At 49.5% G+C, this 23,422-nt stretch overlaps 1 protein-coding gene across 2 annotated transcripts in view; it reads left to right on the forward strand.

The window, feature by feature from the left end:
* Positions 1–320: 320 nt before the first annotated feature.
* GMDS (GDP-mannose 4,6-dehydratase) overlaps positions 321–23,422 on the forward strand; it is a 436,237-nt gene continuing 413,135 nt past the window's right edge. Inside the window, exon 1 of one of the 2 annotated variants that reach the window (XM_027523951.1) lies at positions 321–544. In XM_027523951.1, the coding sequence (XP_027379752.1) occupies positions 443–544 (102 nt within the window). In that variant the 5' untranslated portion in view covers positions 321–442. The remainder of the gene's footprint in view (positions 545–23,422) is intronic. The other variant, XM_027523952.1, reaches the window with a different exon arrangement.

Here is a 23,422-nt window from a genome sequence, read left to right on the forward strand (position 1 = left end):
CCAGCAATCTGGACCAGCCCGCGCGGACCCGCCCAACGCCCCGCCCCTGGGTGTAGACCCCGCCCTAAGCCCCGCCCCTCCCGGCGAGCGCGGCCCCTGTGGGGTGGGAGGGGCGCCGGCGGGGCGGGGCGGGGTTTGTGGGCTGGGGGGCGGAGCCCCGGCCGGGTGGGCGGGTCCCGGCGGGCAGCGCGGAGCTGCGCGAGCTGACGCGGCCCTGGCGGGGAGGCCGGGGAGGGCGGGGCCCGGCGGGCTGCGCGGAGCGTCGCGCGGTGACGCGACCACGCGGCGCCCGCCGGGCAGCATCCCGGCCGCCCCGCCCCCGGCCCGCCCCGCCGGCCTTCGGGCGGCCTGTCAGTGTGGCGGCCGGCCGCGCGTTGCTGGTCCCTGCAGCCGGCTCCGCGGCACACCCCCGGCTGTCGGCGTCTCGGGTCAGAGCGCGGATATGGCCCAGGCGGCGGCGCACTACCCCGGCGCCTGCGGCGCCGGGGACGCCGAGACGGGAAAGCCCAGGAAGGTGGCGCTCATCACGGGCATCACGGGCCAGGTGAGCGGGCCGGGGGTCCGCGCCGGGGGCCGGGGTCTCTGGGGCCGGGGGCTTGGGGCGCCCCCGTGCGCGCTCGGGGCCGGGGTCCAGGGGTGGGCGCCGGGGTCGCCCCGCCGGGATCCGCGCGCGGGGGCTTCTCTGCCGCCGCGGCCCCTCGCCGGTCCCCCGGTCGCGGAGGAAACGAGAGGGAGCCGGGCTGTGCGGCTGCAGACCAGGAAATGTGCGCCTGTTTTGTGCTTTTTAAACATGAAAGCCCGCCTCGCAGGAGCTGCTGTGAGCGCCGGCAGTTCCGTGTCCGCGGCCGCACATGCACGTGGGGCAGCCGGTCCCCTTCCCGCCGGGCCCAGAGGAGTGTCCGAGCCCGGCCTAGGTGGCGGCGGGCGGGGCCTGCCCTTTCGGGTCCCCCCACCCCGCAGACCCCGGCGCTCAGGAAATGATGGGCGGCGCGAGTAAAGGTGGTGACTCCAAGGCGCCTGCTGCTCTGCCCACTGCGGCCGGTCACCTGCTGATGCATCTCGTTTGGTTTCCCAGCTGTTTTTCCAGGGGGTGCTCTTAGGACCCCCACTTCACAGACGGGGCAACTGAGGCAGCGATCGTGGACTAGGAGGTGTCCAGCGGGATTCACACTGCCCTCAGCCTCTCTGGGGCTGAAAGTAGAAACCGTCTAGAGCCTTAGGCAATGCTGACTGCTGGCTACCTGATAACTTCCTGGTTAATGGTACCTCTCTCACTGGGTTTACGTTAATTACAGTAAATGCGGGTTTGAAAACTGGTGGCAGAGGTGGGCGGGCTGGAGCTGCGAGGTTGAGGAAGAGAACTCTTGAATTCAGTCAAGAGACTGCATGCTTTCAGTATCGGGGAGAAGTCAGTTAAGCTGTTCTTGTAACTCTGTTCGTATGGCTCATGGCAAGCTAAGTGCCAGCAGTGTGAATCCACCGGGTTAGAAAGGAACCCTGCTCACAGCCCTGAGAGCAGTGGGCTGGAGGTGCCAGTGGGCACCTCCGCCCTCGGAGGAGCACTTCCACCTTTAAGGCCCGCCTCTTCATCTCTTCACCAGTGTTTCCCGCTTGCCCCCAGCACCCACCCTTGTGTTGTCCCCTCACTTGTTGGGTGGTGTCGTTGGCTTCTGCAGCCCTGGCCTGTGCTGAACTCTGAGGGCTACGTAAACCCCTCCTGGTGGAGGTGACTGGTCTGCTCTGCACTTAACTTCCAGGACAGTGGCTCCTGCCCTGGGTATCCCGGGTCTGGGAGAGCCGTGAGGTCAATGGGAAGGGTCTGGAGATACACACCCGTGGTCCATTTTCTTCATCACTTTGGGTGAGAGCTTACTGAAGGGCTCACTTTGCTAAACATTTGTTTTGTCTCTGTATAAGAGGCAGATATGTTTTCTGTCCCCATTTTACACCTGGCTTAGCAAGGTTATGTTCCCTGCGGGTGCATACCTCCTGAGTGTCAGGGCTGAGATCTGAGCCCAAGAATTGCTCTAAGGCATCTTGTTACATTGCCTCTGTAGCGAGCCACCCATGTGAAATTACAGCTCTGTGTGTGTGTGAGAGAGAGAGATGGGGTGGGCAAAGGGATTCTTTACTCTAAGAAGGGATCTCTTCTTAGAGGAGAGGTGGAAACCGCTGCTCTGGCCCTTAGGGCTGCCGTGGCCCCTGGGCCGGCGTGGGCTCTAGGACGGGTTGTTCCAAGCGCGCACTTCAGGTGCCTGTCTGCCGTGGTCTCTCGTCTTCACTGTCACAGCCACCCCAGCTTCCTCCCTCCCATCTCTCCTGACAGCAGCCCTGAATGGTTTACCGGGGATTTTTCTTACTGACTGGCCGGGGGGAGCGGAGGCCCTGCTCTGCGTTGCCGCCTCCAAGCCCTCTGCCCCCACCCCCGGGCTCACCCTGTGGTGTGACTGCACCTGCCCTTCTTTACTGCGCCAGGGAATGTTCCTGCTGGAATATTGCTGCCTGTACCTCTTCAGGGTCGTTATTTGTGGCTGAATGCCCTCCCAGATCTCCCTCCTCTTAACTAAAAGCCTCTGTGCCTGCACGCATCCAGCCAGGTGCAGCCATTCCAGGGTTTGTATTTTCATTTCTTTGTATTTACACAAGTAGAGTCTCTGTTGGTTACATTGGTCGTGTACATGCCTTAGTTTTGTTTTTTTTTTTAACTTTCTTTGGTTTGTAAACACCTTTAAGATAGAAACCCTTTTTTGACCTGTTACGCCTCACATGACTTCTCCACGTAGGCTTCCAGAATGTTGACTTACTCTTCTTATTAATGGAGCGTGTCTTTACTGTGTGTCTGCGGGATGAACGGCTTGCTTTGATGCCTCTGGGAACATGAGGGTACATAGGGTGTACTCTGCCCTCCAGAGCTGCACAGCTGTGCAGGGACTTAATGCACGTGACAAACTTTGTGTTGTTCAAGAATTAGAGGCCCCGTGACTGGTTCATCCAGCCTCAGGACTCTGGGAGAAGCCACTGACTGCTGGAAGTAGCTCCGACTGTGTTCTGGGTGAGCAGTGGGTACAGGAGTGCGGGGGGTCGCGGGGAGGGCGGTGGGGGACAGTGAGGATCAAATGTAGTAATAATGGGAGGATATGTAATAATTTATCCTGGAGAAGGAAGTGAAAACCCACTCCAGTATTGTTGCCTGGAGAATTCCATGGACAGAGGAGCCTGGTGGGCTACCGTCCAGGGAGTTGCAGAGTTAGACATGACTGAGTGACTAACACATATGTAATAATTTATGAAATTTCATTCTCCTTGCTCCTTTCCAAAAAGATTCTGAGGTGGCTTCAATGAAAATCACATCATTGGACCATCCTAAGGAGAATGAAAGAAGCAGGAGTCTGCAGTGTGGGCTGTAGAAAGATGGAGATTGTGTCCCCAGCGCCAAGGACAGCGTCAGGCGGGCATGAGACTCAGCTTTGGGCTCCCTGACAGTCGAGATAGAATGGGTGGGCGGGTGAGGCTTCGTTAGCCCTGAGCTCTCAGGGGGACATAGAGCAGAACGACACACGAGGAGCTCAGTAGAGTCATCCCCCTAACGGGCCCGGGGAGCACACTGGGTGGGTGGGGACTCGGAGAAGTGAACGGTCAGCGTTTGTAGACGTGTCCTGGCCTTCCTGCTGTGGGTTATGTCAGGCTAGTCTCAGCCGGGAGCGTAGGCAGGCTGGAACTCAGATTGTTTTGTCGGGTCTGCTTGGTAGGACGTTGGTGTTTTAAATATGGAGGAGTTGCACCAGTGAGTCCTTCATACCCACAGGTACCCTGGGTTTGCCTTACGAAGCGGTTTCGATGTGCTCGGACATCTCAGCAGGCCCGAGTTCCAGAGTCCTGGCCATGACACGCGGGAGACACAGCGTTCCTCTGTGCGCGGTTGGAAAGGCAGTCCTGGCCAAGAGGACTTAGCTTGCTGGGAGACCGCACGTTTGTGCTGAGTCTTGTGTAGAGCAAAGAGATGAACTGTTTGAGTTGTCGAGGTCCGATTATTTAAGCTATAATATTTTGTCTTGGAATTGCATTTTTATGGCCTTGTTTCTTGTTTTTACTGATTTGATTGTGTTCTAGCTGCTGTAGGTCCCCCGTAGCCTTTAGAGGGAACATACATAGAGCAGGTGCCCAGGTTCCCTGGACATGGGCGGCTCTCACAGGCCTCACCTGCTTCTGAGGTGGATGCAGAAGCCAGGAGGTGGCAGCTGAGGACTGGCAGCGAGAGCCATTCTTCCTGTGCTTCTCTGCTCCCTGCAGGTTGGGGTCTGTCCTCGCTGACAGGCCCGCGTTTCTGAGGAGACTGGTAGCCCCCCATTCCAGTCTCCTGTGCCCTGACATGTAAGCCTGCTCTGGACACGCACTGCTGACTTGCCTTTGCCCTGATGGGGGTCGGCTCTGCACAGATGCTTCCCTCACTTGAGAGAGCCCTCCCGCTTCTCTCCCCCAACAAGCCTTGTGTTCAGGCTGAGAGCGGTTCTCCATTTCATATCTCCTGAATTTCTAGGAGCAAATTTTTTCACGCTTAATTGGTCTCCTCCTGGAGGCAGTTACACCTGGGGGCTGACCGTCCTCTATTCAGTCATAGACGTGCCCGTAACCGTGGTGCGGTCAGCGTCCGCAGGCGCTTGAGCGCCAGCCGCGTGTCCCGCCCTGGGGCTGCGACGGAACAGGCAGCCCAGGGGGAGCCTGCTCGTGGCCCCGATGTTCCCGATGGTGACGTGGCGGTGACGAGGGGCGGCGACGGTGACTGAGCCGCGCGGGCGTCCACTGTGTGCCGAACGTCGCCCAGTGGGCTCTGCCTCTGTTTCGCTTTCGGAGCAGGGAGCCCTCCTGTGAGGCAGCTTTCTTGTCGCCCCTGGGAAAGGCAGAGGTTAAACACTTTGCCCAGAGGTGACTCCCATCCTTGTTTACAAAGTCAGGTGTGAAATATAAATCCCAGCAATTTTATTTCCTATCAAGTTTTTAACTGCTGCTGCTGCTAAGTCACTTCAGTCGTGTCCAACTCTGTGCGACCCCATAGACGGCAGCCCACCAGGCTCCCCCGTCCCTGGGATTCTCCAGGCAAGAACACAGGAGTGGGTTGCCATTGCCTTCTCCAATGCATGAAAGTGAAAACTGAAAGTGAAGTCGCTCAGTCGTGCCCGACTCTTAGCAACCTGATGGATTGAAGCCTACCAGGCTCCTCCGTCCATGGGATTTTCCAGGCAAGAGTACTGGAGTGGGGTGCCATTGCCTTCTCTGAAGTTTTTAACTAGTATTAACTAATTCTAAGAACAGGTAAATAACTTTTAAGGGGAGGTGGATAAATTGTCACATTTGAAATAAAGCATATTCAAGAGTTTTTTTTGTTTTGCAGTTGTGAAAGGATGTAGATTACAGCAGTAAGGCAAATCTGTATCCATCATTATGTTCTGTGCTGCTCATTTTTTTTTTTTTTTCTTTCTTCGCTGTCATTTGGGTCATACTGTCTTGGCAGTTTATCTTGTGAACTCTCTGGAGGCTGGAACTCTGTCTTGGGGCGGTGGAAGAAGATTTGGACTTCTTGGCCAGTGTGGGTTTGAGCTACTGCTTAACCCCTTAAGTGCTGTGTCAGTTTGGGCATGGTGTTTGCAATTGCTGCCCTGTTGGAACAGTTATACCTACCAGATAGAAAAGAGGTCTTAGCAATGACAAACCAGCAGTGACAAACCTAGACAGCATGTTAAAAAGCAGAGAGATTACTTTGCCTGCAAAGATCTGTAGAGTCAAAGCTATGGTTTTTCCAGTAGTCATGTAAGGATGTGAGAGCTGGACAATAAAAAAGGCAGAGCGCTGAATAATTGATGCCTTTGAACTGTGGTGCTGGAGAAGACTCTTTAGAGTCCCTTGGGCAGCAAGCAGATCAAACCAGTCAGTCCTAAAGGAAATCAACCCTGAATATTCATTGGAAGGACTGATGCTAAGCTGAAGCTCCAATACTTTGGCCACCTGATGCAAAGAGCCGACTCATTGGAAAAGACCATGATGCTGGGAAAGATTGAAGGCGGGAGGAGAAGGGGACGACAGAGGATGAGATGGTTGGATGGCATCACCAAGTCAAAGGACATGAGTTTGAGCAAATTCTGAGAGATGGTAAGGGACAGGGAGATCTTGCATACTGCAATCTGTGGGGTCGCAAAGAGTCAGACATGACTTAGCAACTGAACAACAAGAAAAGAAATCTGGCATGAAATAGAGAGCTTACTAGGATGGACTTTCTCTTCATAGAGCAGCCAGATAGAAAGCGCTCTTGCGTATGAGGAGAGGGCATTGCACGTGGAGGGTACAGTAGTCTGCCTCGCTTTGTGCAGGCAGCAGGTTCCATGGGATTTGGATCAGCTGCAGGCTGTAAACCGCTTTGCCGTCCGGTGGGTCTTACAGTCAAGCAGATCTGGGAGCCGGGCTTATCCTCCCGGGGCGAGAGGATTGCTGGCCATGGTCGGACGCTAATCCTATGTAGCGTGAGTGCTCCAGGATGGCAGGTCCTGCTTTGGTCAGAGACTGTTACCTGGTGGGAGTTTTTTATGTCTTTACATTACACGTAGTTAATTGATTAACTGAGGAAAGACAGTGGACTTGAGTGAGAATCAGAGGCTGGGTTTTGACACCGATTAAGTGTATAGCTGTGATTTTTTTTCTGACTCTGTCACGCGAAGGGGTCACCTGGCGACCTCTGAAGTCTGTTGAGAGTGACATGCGCTGTGACTACAGGACTGAATGCTGATTGTAATCTATTGAGGGCAAAACATCTTGTATTTAAGCAGCGCAGTCATTTAATATCAGTTTTAAAGATAAGTCCAATAGGAGAATTTAAAAAGTGACTATTATCTGTAGTTGCTCAGTGGCTAAGTCATATCCAGCTCTTTTGACCCCATGGAGGTAGCACCCTAGGCTCCTCTGTCCTTCACTATCTCCTGGAGTTTGCTCAAAATTAACTGTAGTGAATTTATAATTAAATGTGTACACTGGAAAGAGATGAGTTGGTATTTTGCTAGAAATTATAGAGTTAAATGGAAAATCCCATGGACAGAGGAGCCTGGCAGGCTACAGTCCATGGGGTCGCAAAGAGTTGGACACGACTGAGCGACTTCACTTTCACTTTATAGGGTTAAAAGCAGAAAATCTGAGCTGTCTGCCATGGTAGGTTTTACCAAATGAAGTGATTTTTTGGTGAAGAAGGCTTTTAAATTCCTGCTATTTGTTTTTTTGGATTGAAATGTTAAAAGATATAAGCATCTATATTTTGTGCTTCGTGTTTAATAGTGGCATGTCTATTCATGCAGTAAATGTCTGCCAGCCCCTTCACGATCACAGCCTTGTCATGGCAGAGGGCCTTGCCCAACTCAGTGAGGGTCTGAGCCGTGCCGTGCGGGGCCACCCAAGATGAACGGGCTGTAGTGGAGAGTCCTGACAAAACGTCTGCTGGGGAGGGAATGGCCAACCACCCCAGTATTCTTGCCGCAAGAACCCTGTGAACAGTATGATAAGGCAGAAAGATGTAACACCAGAGCACGAGCCCCCCAGGTCAGAACTCGTCCAGTGTGCTGCTGGGGAAGGTTGGAGAGCAATTAGTAATAGCTCCAGGAAGAACAAAGCATCTGCGCCACAGTGGGAAGGATGCTCAGTGGTGGACGAGTCAGGTTCCATGGGAACCAGATCAAATTGCCAACATTTGTTGGGTCATGGAGAAAGCAAGGGAATTCCAGAAAAATATCTACTTCTGCTTCGTTGACTATGTGGAAGCCTTAGACGGTGTGGATGACAACAATCTGGAAAATTCTTAAAGAGATGGGAATACCAGACCACCTTAACCTGCCTCCTGAGAAACCTGTATGCAGGTCAAGAAGCAATGGTTAGAACCGGACGTGGAACAACGGACTGGTTTGAATTTGAGAAAGGAGTATGTTGAAGCTGTATATTATCACCCTACTTATTTAACTTATATGCAGAGTACATCATGCGAAACACTTGGCTGGAAGACTCACAAATTGGAGTCAAGATTGCTGGGAGAAATATCAACAACCTCAGATATGCAGATAATAACACTCTAATGGCAGAAAGTGAAGAGGAACTAAATAGACTCTTGATGAGGGTAAAAAAGGAGAGTGAAAAAGCTGGCTTGAAACTCAACTTTCAAAAAACTAAGATCATGGTGTCTGGTGCCATCACTTCATGGCAAATAGATGGGGGAAAAAGTGGAAGCACTGAGAGACTTTATTTTGGGGGGCTTTAAAATCACTGCAGATGGTGACTGCAGCCATGAAATTAAAAGACACTTGCTCCTTGGAAGAACAGCTATGACCGACCTAGACAGCATATTAAAAAGCAGAGACATTACTTTGCTGACAAAGGTCATTTTAGTCAAAGCTGTGGTTTTTCCAGTAGTCATATACGGATATGAGAGTTAGACCATAAAGAAGGCTGAGCACTGAAGAATTGATGCCTTTGAACTGTGGTGTTGGAGAAGACTCTTGAGAGTCCCTTGACCTGCAAGGAGATCCAACCAGTTAACCCTAAAGGAAATCAACCCTGAATATTCATTAGAGAGACTGATGCTGAAGTTGATGCTCCAGTACTTTGGCCACTGATGTGAAGAGCCAACTCATGGAAAAAGACTCTGATGCTGGGAAAGATTGAGGTCAAAAGGAGTAGGGAGCTGCAGAGAATGAGATGGTTAGATAGCATCTCTAACTCAATGGAAATGAGTTTGAACAAAGTCTCGGAGATAGTGAAGACAGGGAAGCCTGATGTGCTGCAGTCCATGGGGTCACAAAGAGTTGGACACGACTTAGCGACTGAACACAAAAACAAATACCTGCTGAGGTTTGTCCTGTGCTGAGTTAGGTGCTGGGGATGTGGCCACCAGCGCGATGGCTGGGACGTTTCTCAAGGAACTGGTCGTCTGGGGGCGCACGTAGTTTGACAGGTAACTTCACAGCGTGTTAATTTCTGTGATCAGACTAAATAAGTCACTGCGGCACGCGTGTAACACGCATGTTAATTTCTGTGATCAGAATAAATAAGTCACTGCGGCACGCGTGTAACAGCATGTTAATTTCTGTGATCAGAATAAATAAGTCACTGCGGCACGCGTGTAACACGCATGTTAATTTCTGTGATCAGAATAAATAAGTCACTGCGGCACGCGTGTAACAGCATGTTAATTTCTGTGATCAGAATAAATAAGTCACTGCGGCACGCGTGTAACAGCATGTTAATTTCTGTGATCAGAATAAATAAGTCACTGCGGCATGCGTGTAACACAGCATGTTAATTTCTGTGATCAGAATAAATAAGTCACTGCGGCACGCGTGTAACACACATGTTAATTTCTGTGATCAGAATAAATAAGTCACTGCGGCACGCGTGTAACACGCATGTTAGTTTCTGTGATCAGAATAAATAAGTCACTGCGGCACGCGTGTAACACGCATGTTAGTTTCTGTGATCAGAATAAATAAGTCACTGCGGCACGCGTGTAACAGCATGTTAGTTTCTGTGATCAGAATAAATAAGTCACTGCGGCACGCGTGTAACACGCATGTTAGTTTCTGTGATCAGAATAAATAAGTCACTGCGGCACGCGTGTAACACGCATGTTAGTTTCTGTGATCAGAATAAATAAGTCACTGCGGCACGCGTGTAACACGCATGTTAGTTTCTGTGATCAGAATAAATAAGTCACTGCGGCACGCGTGTAACACGCATGTTAGTTTCTGTGATCAGAATAAATAAATCACTGCGGCACGCGTGTAACAGCATGTTAGTTTCTGTGATCAGAATAAATAAGTCACTGCGGCACGCGTGTAACACGCATGTTAGTTTCTGTGATCAGAATAAATAAGTCACTGCGGCACGCGTGTAACACGCATGTTAGTTTCTGTGATCAGAATAAATAAGTCACTGCGGCACGCGTGTAACACGCTGTGGCCGTTCGCACGCGAGGACACCTGGGTGGGCCTGCGGCGGGACTGCTGTGGTTTAGTTCTCGTCGTGTGGGCACACTGAGAAGTCGGTGTCCTGCTTGCTGTCTCAGAAATGATGCGGGGAATAAGGAGAAGGTGCTCCTGCCATGCCCTGTGTTGGGTCTGGGGGGATGAGCTAGGAGGAGTCCTGAGTATCAGCCCATCCCAGATTTCGTAGACTGAGAAAAACTTGAGAATGATATGCAGTGGCCAAGTTTTATCTTGAATGTGGGAACTTTAAGCAAATTCCTCTGTGGTCCCAGCCATCTTGCACACTGAAGTGTAACAAGGATGTGTTGTCAGAGTAAAGAACAATCACCAAATCACATCCTCTGGGCTGTGGGACCTACTTTTGTATTAGTCTGTCTCTTCTTCTCGTTTTGTAGAAGAGTGGGCTGTAACTGTCATGGATTGGTATTGGTCTGTTGGTGGCATTTGGCCCTCCGCTGAATACTGCTTTATTAAAAAAGAGTTACTTGTCTGATTCTCAGGGCTCAAGTATAAGTCTCCGGGCCTGCGATGACTGCTTTTTCTGGACGGCAGGGTAGGACACGTCCCATGACTTATGCCCTGGAGCAGGCCGTGTCCTGGAAACCAGGACGCTGGGAAGGGCGTGCAGGGCCTGCCCACCGTGCCCGCCGTGTCCAGCTGGTGCCTGCCGACCGCTGGGCACCGTGCACAGTACTTGTGAGCACGAGGAGCTGCCTGCTGGAGATTTCGTTTGTCGCCACATTCCCTGGCACGCTGGGCAGAGCCCACTTCACAGAGAGTACCGCAGCAGCCTTGGGGCCAGGACCCCCGCCCCTCTGACAGCTCTGGACCTGGGCTGCCTCCTAGGGCGCGGGAGGGAAGGTGCAGATTCTTGCTGTTTCAGGTCTAACTTGGGAACCTGAAACTGAAATCAGGTTTGGGGCGGTTCTGACTGGTTTTGACTTGGCTTTATGACATTGGTCAAACCTGGGTATGCCCTGCAGGGCGGGTACTGAGTGAATTTCTCAGGGGTGAATAGGAAGACTTTGGGAGGGGTTGGTTTTCAGGGGAGGTGATAATACATGGTGGGTTTTTCAGAAAGTTTTGCTTTTTAATGTAAACCTTGGGAAGGAAACATAGAAGTTAGAACAAATACTGAACCATTTCTATTGTTTTCTTTTAGCTTTTTTGTGGACTGTAGTGGTTTTTCATTTTACCCCCTCCCCCCACATCCATTTTGCTGTTTTGACTGTTTAGGAACTTTTGAATTATTTCAATTTATGTAGTATTTTTTTTTTCCATTGAATTGTGTTTTAGTCTTTAGTAATGTTCGAGCATATAGATTTTAAGTTTATTCTATTACCATACTGTTATTTTGGAGATTTTGGTTTTAATTCCTAGAAACAACGGGGTGTCTTAGAAGGAACCCTTTATGGCAAGCAGGCCAGTGGCTGGGGCCCGGCTGGGGGCCAGAAGCCCCTGTGGGGGTCCCGTGCTCGGTGGCGGCTTGGCTTGTGTCCAGGAAGCCTGGGGTTCCCTCTGGGCTCTCTGAGCCACACGGGCTGCTTCTCCTGCTTGCATTGATTTTCTTCTCTTTAAATACACTTTTTGGAAGAGGGAGATCCACGCAGGGAGTGAAGGCCTGGATGCCTCCCCTCGTTTCCTGGCTGGAGTTTCCAGCGCGTGTAATGGAAACCGGACTTGAGGAGGGCTGGTCAATCTGGGTGACATCCGGTGTGGCTTGGACTCGAGGAGGACTTGGGGAACAGCCTCCGGCCAGGCTCTTTAGGGGGTCTCTGAGTAGCTGGGGCCCTTCGCTGGGGAAGGGGTGGCCTGGGGACCGATGCCTGGGTTTCACTGAAGGATGGTCTTGTGTCCCTACGTGCCTGGAGCTGAGCTACTGGGGGCAGGTGTGGGAGCCCCTGCTTGAAGGGCGCAGGGGAGCTCTGGGCAGCCTGCACGTGGCCGGCCCAGGGGAGTGGGCCTGGCCGCTAAGAGCACCACCCCTGTGGCCCGAGGTGCACCTGTGCAGACACACCCTTTGTTCCAGAACCCCAAGGAGGCAGTCCTCGCCTGTCCACTCCGTCCTCCAGCCCACCCCGTCTCACCCCCTGCTCTCGTCTTCACAGCTCCGGCTCACTCTCTAGGAATTACTGACATTCTGCCAGCATCAGCAATTCTCTAGATTTGGGGCTTGTTCCAAAAGAAGGTTTTGATTTTCTTCTTGGCGTTTGACCTTCAATTCCAGTCCTCCTCGAAGATGCCCAGGTTCTGCAGCTACAGTAGGAACCAGCTGGGCAGCGTGGACAGCTCTCAGCGTGGACAGTCTCGGGTCCTCCCCCTTCAGTCTGCTGGCCTTGGGGTGGGACTCACCCTTGGCTGCTTGTGGAACAGTCCCAGTGACTCAGGAGTGAGCTGGAGCTGAGCGGGTGGTGGCGGCGGCGACTTGAAGATACAGCTTGTCTTTTCCTGAACACTTTCCCCAGTTTTAAAAAGAGTATTATGTGCATACTGTAGAAAAATTGTGAAGTTTAAGAGGGTATAAAGTATCAGGGGAAAGTGCACCACCGTGATGACAGCAGTCGGAGCCCGATCTCACCGCTTGCTTTCGTCGTTCTGTTTCTGAATCGCTTCCCTGCCTTTCAGCAAACCTTACTGCCTAGACTGGGACAGGCTCTCGCAGCAGCTCTGGACTCCCGCTGATCTTCCGTAGGAGTCAGCGAGGGTGGGTAGGGCCGTTCCGGAGTGAGGGACCCCATCTTAAGGTTCCTCACCCCACGGCCCATGCGACGCCTCCTTGCCTGTGCTACAGCCGTCACAGACTCTGCTTGTAGATTTTGGCTTACACGTTAAGTCGTTTGTATGGTTTTCTGTTTTCAGTGAGATTATGTAATTTAGGGGAATACATGCGAGTAGGATCAGAGTTCGTTAATTTTGACATGTTAAAGGCAAAACCTTGACTCACTGTTATGTCTTGAAGATCGCGCTTTCAGAGACTCAGACACATTCAGAGACGTGTCCGTACCTTTGGTGTCGGGACTGTTGCTCTGGGTATGCTTTTCAGTTTACTTTTGTTAATGGTGTGTTCCACGAGAGGACTTTATTAACTTGATTCATTAACATTTAAATTCAATTATAACACACAGCAATGCCAGGAGTTGGTTTTATTTTTATTCTTACACACAGTTTTCATCTATAAATCTAACTCTTATATCCCATGGTGGTCTCCTGCAGCTCTGACGAATTCTGTCCGAGTTTGGAGCCTGCATCCTGGCCCCTCTGTAGAACAGACTCTCACTTCCCAGGTTTTCTATTTTTCTGCCCAGGAGCCCGGGTTCTGCACCCAAGGCCAGTCCCAAGGAAAGACAAGCTTGTGTGCAGCAGGGCACGCACCAGGATGGCTCCTCACACTGGGAAGGTGGTGGTGGAGGGCCCACCTGGCCGAGGTCCCACCTGGCCGAGGACCACCAGGCCGAGGGCCCACCTGGCCAAGGACCAGCAGCCTGAGGGCCCACCAGGTCAAGGGCCCACCTGGGCGAGGACCACCAGGCACTGTCAGGATTTCTCCTGGATTTTCTTGAGACTGGCTGTGTGGAGACATGGTGAACTGTTGAAAAGTCTTGGCTGCCAACCTGGGTCACCTTTTACAAAAGGTCCTGGCTTGATTATCTGTTTTTTCTCTCCCTCCTGTAGTTTTCTCCCTCCCCCATTTCTTCTCCTTACAGTCGTCTTTTCCGACACATACCCACACACACCCACACACACCCACACACACCCACACACACCCACACACACACCCTCTTCTTCAGCAGAGGCCTTAAGGCCTGCAGTGAGAGCAGCTTATCATGAGGGACAGAGGTCACCTGCCCGAGAATGCAGTGCTGTAGGGGCAGGACTCTGGCCCCCTGATTGCCTTGTGGGTGGTGACTGTGCCCAGAGAGCTGAGAAAGCAAACAGTGGGTTCTTATTTAAACAGTCCTGGAAGGGGCAGTCAGGATGTGTGCAGGTCTTGGTCTGGGTGGAAGGGGCGCTGGCCTCCATCCACCCCGCTCCTGTCTCCTCTAAGCGTTTCCTTATTCTGCCCTCCTGGCGCTTTGCAGTCACTCCCTTCTGGTCTCCAGCTTAGTGTGTGATTACAGGTGTTCTGCTACTCCCTTTCTGCTGTGATATTGATCTTTAGTGTGGGTCTGTAGCAAACACAGGGATCCAGATGCAGACGGGGAAGTCGGAGGGCTGCTGATGAGTCAGCATTGCCAGGAGTGGCCCAGAGGGGCTGCCTGCATGTGCGTGGGCCCGGGGCAAGGCGGTTTAGAAGGAGCCCCCAGGGATGCGCGAGCAAAGGCTCCGGTCCAGTTTTGGGACTTTGCAACTCAGGCTTTCCCCTCTGGGAACCTTGGAGTCTTAATCTATTGAATGAGGATAATTCACCCTTAATTGCAGGGTTGTTGGTCCGTAGGCTAGTTTACGGTAAGTGGTGTGGCATTTGTAATCTGAAACACTTTAAAATACACACACATTAAAGTATATCAAGTATCCAAAATTAAAACCATACATACTTGAGGTTATTGAAGCATTATCAGGTGGGGAGGATAGAAGTTAAAGTATGTCAATGTGCTGTCCTCTCGGAGGTGAGTAAAGTCAGCACCTGCTTTCCCCTGCAGGATGTGAAAGCATGTTGCAAAAGTGAATCCCTTAACTTCTGGCGAGACAGACTTTTGGTCCAGGAAACGGTTATAAATGCAAGTGCTCAGTGGCCCCTGAGCTCCGATCTGCTGCCGGGCCTCCATCCTGCCTTTCCTGGGGGACAGGGTTTCCGTCCCATCACTTTCCTCTGTCCCTGGGGGAGCGGGGACTGGAGGTGGTTTGGGCACAGAAGGCTGGGGTTTGTTTTGTCCTTTATCACTTTCCTTTGACCTCCCAGCTTCCAGAGGGGTTTCTGGGCATCTTGGTTTTCAGACGAGTTCTTTGTGACCCTTCAGCTTTCTTTTCCTCTTGTTTCCTGAGATTCTCGTTACAACTCTCAGATGGTTTTTAGAAAGGGGTGAGTGAGAAAGTGCCTTGCCAGGCTTGGGATGGAGTGCCTGTCTTGCCCGCAGGAGGGTGTGAGGCCCTCAGGCCATGCCCACGGCCCCTGTGGTGCTATCAGTGCCAGCCATTTCTTAGCTCCTCTGCATCTGCTTTCTGTCAGCGTTTCTTTCAGACGCAGCTGGAATAATTCCAGAGCCTAAATGAATTTGATTAAAACCCGGCCTGGCTTTTTGCTCTCTGAAGCATAGCCCATCTTGTCTTCTTTCGGAGGACGGTTGTTTCCTGATGGCACACCCGCAAGAAGGGCTCCCTCACACAGACTGTGTGCACAGGGCCCCGTGGGGCTGGGAAGGTCAGAGAGGGGTGAGAGAGTGAGAAAGAACCACCTTGCCTGCAAGGTGGTTACTTGTATTAAAATGCCTGGAGCTCAGTTACTCACATCAAAGCCATTATACTTATAATTTAGGTAGTACTAGGATTATCATCGGAGAAGGCAATGGCACCCCACTCCAGTACTCTTGCCTGGAAAATCCCATGGACGGAGGAGCCTGGTAGGCTACAGTCCATGGGGTTGCTAAGAGTCAGGTACGACTGAGCGACTTCACTTTGACTTTTCACTTTCGTGCATTGGAGAAGGAAATGGCAACCCACTCCAGTATTCTTGCCTGGAGAATCCCGGGGACAGAGGAGCCTAGTGGGCTGCCGTCTATGGGGTCGCACAGAGTTGGACATGACTGAAGCGACTTAGCAGCAGCAGCAGCAGGATTATCATTAATAACAGCAGCTAAAACACCCAGTGCTTGTATGTGTCCAGCCCCGTGTGTGCTCGGGTATTTGCATGTTTAATCCCCACAAGGGTACCATCACTTTTCAAGCCATTTACGAAATTATTATAAGCACAGGGGTATTTACTATTTAAAACAGGGTTGGGGGGCCTTTTTATCCACCTTATACCTCAGTAAAATACTTGAGTTCAAGAGCAAGTTGGTGAAATTATATATATCTCCTTTAAAATTAAACAGCAAACCACAAATATAAACCTTCACCTAATATTAAAATATTTTATCTGATACGCTATTATATTTTATTACGTAAATGTCATATTGTATTGTAGCGACATTAGAGTATATTAAAAATATCCCGCAGTCCTGTATCCCAGGAAGGCCCTTGTAGCCGCCCCCCAGCTCTCCTGCCTCGGGGAGGGATGGGGAGCAAAGACCCCAGAGAGGAGAGCAGGCTGGGGGTGGGCGGTGCAGGGTTCCCGCGGTGGGAAAGGAAGAGAGGAGAGCAGGCTGATGGGGGTCAGGGCTCCTAGAGGTGGAGTTGGGGTGGTTGGTGGGGAAGGAAGAGAGGAGGGTGGGCGGCGGGATGTCGCGGGGCTCGGGAGGCTTAAGCAGATTCCAGGACATCATGGCCCGGGCTGCAGGGAGACCGGCCTGAGGCCCGACCCCCCTCCTGCCCCCCACCCCGTGAGGACAGAGGGCAGCCCCGGGCCTCTCCCTCCTCAGGACACACACCTCCCTCTGCAGGGACCACTGCCACATGGCCCTGTCACAGTGGCCGGGACTGAACCACGGGCTCCGGCCCCAGGGGCACGGTGGGTGGCAGGAGGGCTCCCCCCGCCCAGTGGTGACGGCTGAGTTCAGGTCCTTTAAAGTGGACGTGGTGGGTGGGGGTCCTGGCAGGTGGGCGGCTGCTGGAGGACAGTCAGGTGTACAGTGCAAGCGTGTGGTGTGTGGTGGGAAGGGGTCGCCTGATCCTGGCGGTTCTGTTTATTTGTAGAGATCACACTTCGCTGTGTGAGGATTGACAGCAGCAGGTCTCAGGGAGGCAGGGTTTTTTAGTTTTTTTAACTGTCCTTGGATGGTAGACCTTTCTGACTAAATCCTCAATCTTTCTCTATAGAAAAGTGCAATAAGTGTGTGCACACGTATATCTACATGCTCAAACACACTCGCTCACACACACAGAGCCCTCTGTGTATCACAGAGGCCTGAGGGTCTCCTGAAACACATGCGTGTTCCTCTGATTAAGTTATAGTTAGTTTCAGGCAAACCATTCAGCACCATAGTAATCCAGGTCTGTGTCCCAACCACTGATGCCGAAGAAGCTGAAGGTGACTGGTTCTGTGAAGACCTACAAGACCTTCTAGAACTAACACCAACAAAAGATCCTTTCCATCATAGGGGATTGCGATGCAAAAGCAGAGTAACAAGCAAGTTTGGCCTGGAGTACAAAATGAAGCAGGGCAAAGTCTAACAGTTTTGCCAAGAACGCAGTGGTCATAGCAAGCACCCTCTTCCAATAACACAAGAGCCAACTGTACACATGGGCATCACCAGATGGTCAATACTGGAATCAGATTGATTATATTATTTGTAGCCAAAGATGGAAAAGCTATATAGTCAGCAAAAGCGAGTTCTGGAGCTGACTGTGGCTCAGATCATGAGCTGCTTACTGCAAAATTCAGGCTTTAATTGAAGAAAGCAGAGAAAACCACTAGGCCATTCAGGTACGATCTAAATCAAGTTCCTTATGATTATACAGTGGAGGTGGCAAATAGATTCAAGGGATTAGATCTGGTAGACAGAGTGCTTGGAGAACTATGGACAGAAGTCCATAACATTGTACAGGAGTGACCAAAACTCTCCAAGAAGAAATGCAGGAAGGCAAAGTGGCTGTCAGAGGAACTTTATGGACAGCAGTTACTAGTTTGCAGCAAAGTTCATTTCATGTGTAGCGCTGTATTTTTCCATGACCCCACCCCCCGCCCCATCCCAGTTTTTAACAGTAAACTCTGTGCACAGTATCATAGCTGTATTTAGCATCGTATTTACCTGTAAATGATTATCTTACAAAATGCTGTGCTATCAATATTGTATTTATCAACTTAATAATAGTTAGTACAATCAGATATCTGTCCGTATTCCGACTGCCCCAGTTGTCTCCTAGCTGTTTTTAATAATTCGTTTATTTGTACCAAATGACTGGCTGTTTCCCTGCGTGGTGCTCTTTCTTTCATTCCTCCGTGTCCCGTCTTCACATGTTCAGGTTTACAGATGTGATCAAGTTTATTCTTGGTCTGGGGGTGGGTGAGGGCAGGAGTCGCTCCCATCTGGTCCTGTGTGCTCCCATCAGGAGGAGCACACGGTCTTGTTTTTCTTCTTATAACGTCGGTAGACACTGAGGGTCATCATCAAGGTTCATTTTTTCATTAGAGGCTGCAAAGTGGTGATAATTGAATTCTGTAATTCCTTCTTCACTGATTAGCTGAAATGCTTCCTGAAAGAGAAGCTTGCAAGTACTTGGTTACCCTGAGGTACAGGAGATTCACGGCGAATCATCCATTCTTCTTCTTCTATCAGTTCTTACTGACTTGGTCTGTAGCATCCTGTAAGGGCCAACTTTTTTGGCTGTTTATGAACTCATGGAATTAAATCTTCTTCTCGGTCTGTTGACGCTCCCGTGGCCTCGTCTGTGGCCTGGAGAACCTTCCGCTCGGCCTCCATGTCCCTCAGGGCCAACCTTGGTGATCCCGGCTTCCTTTGCTCTCTAGGGGGATGGGACAGTCCCTGTGTGTTTCTGCTCCAAATCTGGTATCAGTTATTTTTCCAAGGAGCTCAGGGGCAGGTTTATTTTAATTTTGAAAGTCTTTAAGAAATGAGCAGCCTCTACTGTGTTTCTGCTGCGGCTGAGGCAGTGGTTTTGGTGGAAGGTCCGCAGCATCGGGAGCGTCCTGCCCGCCCTCGGTCTGCGGTTGCGCGGTGTGTCGGGCGTGATGGGGCTGCGTCCGTGTTTGCCAGATTGTCGTGCAATCTAGTTGTCCTCGACTAGCTCCATGAGTGGTGACGGTTTGGTCCTTCTCCACCTTGAGGGGTCCTGGCCACCCTCATCTGTGTGCCTGGCGCCTCCCACCTCCAGGGGCTCCTCCGTCATCCCCTGCAGTCCCATGCTCACCGTCCTCCACTTCGGGCGGGCCAGGCCTGCGCCTTGGGGTATGCCTGCAGCCGCTCCATGGGGAGGCAGCCCCTGGCCTCTGCTGGCCGCCTCTGAGCAGCTGGCCCCAGGCCTGCCCTTCCGGACCTGGGTGGGGTTCACGGTGCGGTTTACCTGTGCCCCAGCCCGTCCCCGCCACGAGAATAGAATCGCCTTCTGCACCTTTGTGACAAAGTTGATTTGTATTTTATTTGCTCTCTTTTCAAAGTGAGTTCAGGTGAGAATCTTATTGAATTTCCACAGCTGCTCTTTCGAGCCTGGCGGGCCTGCATTGTTCTCATTTTAGGAATGAAGGGAGTGGAAGGCAGACGGCCTCCCGGCCTCGGTCCCTGTGTGACCGCAGAGTGACGGGTGGCAGAGTCAGGACTCAGCTGCAGAGGTGTCCGCGGGGCTCCCCGTGCACGAGTCAGGTATCCCTGGGTTAGGATGTCTCCGGAGCTTTCCTGAGAGCTTTTTGCTCCCTGAGGTCGAGCTTTTGCTTTGCATCAGAGTTTTATAATTTCCAGTACATACTGCAAACAGGAATTTATAGGGAGAGCCTGTGCTCCCTTCAGTGAGTTAAAAAATACGGGAAATAAGGTTCAGTGGGGAGTATTTTTTGTCTTCCTGACCCTGAGGTTCTTAAGTCACCTGGAGAGGGAGTGACCTTGGAGAAGAACACACAGAAGAAATGATAGGAAAAGATGATGCTTTTCTGTTAAAAAAGTAAGCAGTGTTTTTTTTTTAAACCAAGATAACTATTTAGAAAATAACTTCTGTTTTAACTTTCTAGGAAGATAATAGTTTGCCCCTTTGAGGTCAGAGTCCGTGTCAGGCTACACAAGTGTGAGAGTTTTCTTGAGGTCATTGTCAAGTAGTAAACTCAGTTTTTTGAGTTCTTTAAAAAGTTCGCGGAACTTTGGTATACCAACAAAGGGGACCGCTAAGAGGAGATGTGTTCTCAGGTGCTTTCTAATGCAGCGGCTACCAAAGGTGTTTTTCCAGCAGTTACACTCTATATCAGTTTTATAGGAACACGAGTTCTGGGCTGTGCAACTTTCAGAGAGTTTGGATGTTTACGGTTTAGCTCTGTAAGGAGTATCCTGTAACTTGCATTATGTTCTAACAGTTGTTGTGATAGCCTTGAACTTTTGTCCCTTTGATTTTCCCCTTTCTTTTCCTGTCATGCACACCCTTTGGAATCACAGTCCTGCAAGTGCCCTGCTGCTCGGCGTTGGGTCTCAGTTTGGGGAAGTTCCAAGCCGCCAGTGTGCTCTCCTGCTTGTCTCTTTAAGTCATCGTGGAAGAGCTGCTTGAGCCCAGCTTTTCCAAGTAGAGAATAACATCCACGTCACTTCAGGAGAGACTGAGTTGAGGTGTTGCTGTTTTATAATTGAATCCAGATGTTTAAAAAAGTTCATGTCAGAGGTAGTATAACTTTTCTTTATCACATCACAAAATATCACATCTAGTTGTCTTTTTAATCAATTCAATTACAGTGAAATTTAACACAGATTCTAAATGAAAAACAAGGAAGTACTAGAAAATTCTCCACACAATTCTGCCATATTTATTTAATTGAATGAACTATAATTCAGAAGGGATGGGTTAAATTGTCAATTGTTGAAAGTTTAATGAAATTTTTGGTGATTGAACTGGGCTAAGTGATAGGAAAGTTGCTTATGTATTATGGCTTACAAAAGCTTACCTGACAGATTAGAAGTCTTGTTTCCAAATGGAATACATATTTATGGGGACTTAAAATTCTGCAGTAATTTTATAGATTCTTTATCATTAATGTTTTCTGATCCTGTAGCATAGAAGATTTTAAGAATACTAACATGAAAAAAAATTATTATTATTTTGCCTATAGGGCCTTTGGGAGTTTAAAAAAATTGCCTACTGCTTTTTTAAAAATTAATTATTTTTTTACTTTACAATATTGTATTGGTTTACAATACATGGACATGAATCCGCCACAGGTGTACACGTGTTCCCCATCCTGAACCCCCCTCTCACCTCCCTCCCCATACCATCCCTCTGGGTCATCCCAGTGCACCAGCCCTGAGCATCCTGTATCATGCATCGAACCTGTACTGATGATTCGTTTCACATGTGATAATTTACATGTTTGAATGCCATTCTCCCATATCATCCCGCCCTCGCCCTCTCCCGCAGAGTCCAAAAGACTGTTCTATATATCTGTGTCTCTTTTGCTGTCTCGCATACAGGATTATCGTTACCATCTTTATAAATTCCATATATATGCATTAGTATACTATATTGGTGTTTTTCTTTCTGGCTTACTTCACTCTGTATAATAAGCTCCAGTTCCATCCACCTCATTAGAACTGATTCAAATGCATTCTAAGTGAGTAATAGTCCATTGTGTATATGTACCACAGCTTTCTTATTCATTCATCTGCTGATGGACATCTAGGTTGCTTCCAGGTCTTGGCTATTATAAACAGGGCTGTGATGAACATTGGGGTACACGTGTCTCTTTCAATTCTGGTTTCCTCAGTGTGTATGCTCAGCAGTGGGATTGCTGGGTTGTATGGCAGTTCTCTTTCCAGTTTTTTAAGGGATCTCCACACTGTTCTCCATAGTGGCTGTACTAGTTTGCATTCCCCCCAACAGTGTAAGAGGGTTCCCTTTTCTCCACACCCTCTCCAGCATTTATTGCTTGTAGACTTTTGGATCCCAGCCATTCTGACTGGCGTGAAATGGTACCTCACTGTGGTTTTGATTTGCATTTCTCTGATAATGAGTGATGTTGAGCATCTTTTCATGTGTTTGTTAGCCATCTGTATGTCTTCTTTGGAGAAATGTCTGTTTAGTTCTTTGGGCCACTTTTTGATTGGGTCATTTATTTTTCTGGAATTGAGCTGCAGGAGTTGCTTGTATATTTTTGAGGTTAATTCTTTGTCAGTTGCTTCATTTGCTATTATTTTCTCCTGTTCTGAAGGCTGTCTTTTCACCTTGCTTATAGTTTCCTTCATTGTGCAGAAGCTTTTAATTTTAATTAGGTCCCATTTGTTTATTTTTGCTTTTATTTCCAATATTCTGGGAGGTGGGTCATAGAGGATCCTGCTGTGATGTATGTCGGAGAGTGTTTTGCCTATGTTTTCCTCTAGGAGTTTTATAGTTTCTGGTCTTACATTTAGATCTTTAATCCATTTTGAGTTTATTTTTGTGTATGGTGTTAGAAAGTGATCTAGTTTCATTCTTTTACAAGTGGTTGACCAGTTTTCCCAGCACCACTTGTTAAAGAGATTGTCTTTTCTCCATTGGATATTCTTGCCTCCTTTGTCAAAGATAAGGTGTCCATAGGTGTGTGGATTTATCTCTGGGCTTTCTATTTTGTTCCATTGATCTATATTTCTGTCTTTGTGCCAGTACCATACTGTCTTGATGACTGTGGCTCTATAGTAGAGGCTGAGTCAGGCAGGTTGATTCCTCCACTTCCATTCTTCTTTCTCAAGATTGCTTTGGCTTTTTGAGTTTTTTTTAATTTCTATACAAATTGTGAAATTATTTGTTCTAGTTCTCTGAAAAATACCACTGGTAGCTTGATAGGGATTGTATTGAATCTATAGATTGCTTTGGATAGTATACTCATTTTCAGTATATTGATTCTTCCAATCCATGAACACGGTATATTTCTCCATCTATTTGTGTCATCTTTGATTTCTTTCACCAGTGTTTTATAGTTTTCTATATATAGGTCTTTTGTTTCTTAGGCAGATTTATTCCTATTTGATTCTTTTCATTGCGTGGTAAATGGAATTGTTTCCTTAGTTTCTCTTTCTGTTTTCTCACTGTTTCTCAGTTTCTCAGTGTATAGGAATGCAAGGGATTGATTTTATATCCTGCAACTTTACTATATTCATTGACTAGCTCTAGTAATTTTCTGGTTGAGTCTTTAGGGTTTTCTTCATGACCCAGATAATCACAATTGTGTGATCACTGTGTGATCACTGACCTAGAGCCAGACATCCTGGAATGTGAAGTCAAGTGGGCCTTAGAAAGCATCAGTATGAACAAAGCTAGTGGAGGTGATGGAATTCCAGTTGAACTATTCCAAATCCTGAAAGATGATGCTGTGAAAGTGCTGCACTCAATATGCCAGCAAATTTGGAAAACTCAGCAGTGGCCACAGGACTGGAAAAGGTCAGTTTTCATTCCAATCCCAAAGAAAGGCAATGCCAAAGAATGCTCAAACTACTGCACAATTGTACTTATCTCACACGCTAGTAAAGTAATGCTTAAAATTCTCCAAGCCAGGCTTCAGCAATATGTGAACCATGAACTTCCTGATGTTCAAGCTGGTTTTAGAAAAGGCAGAGGAACCAGAGATCAAATTGCCAACATCCGCCGGATCATAGAAAAAGCAAGAGAGTTCCAGAAAAACATCTATTTCTGCTTTATTG

Source organism: Bos indicus x Bos taurus, chromosome 23 (genome assembly GCF_003369695.1).
Source record: "Bos indicus x Bos taurus breed Angus x Brahman F1 hybrid chromosome 23, Bos_hybrid_MaternalHap_v2.0, whole genome shotgun sequence".
Classification (NCBI taxonomy): domain Eukaryota; kingdom Metazoa; phylum Chordata; class Mammalia; order Artiodactyla; family Bovidae; genus Bos; species Bos indicus x Bos taurus.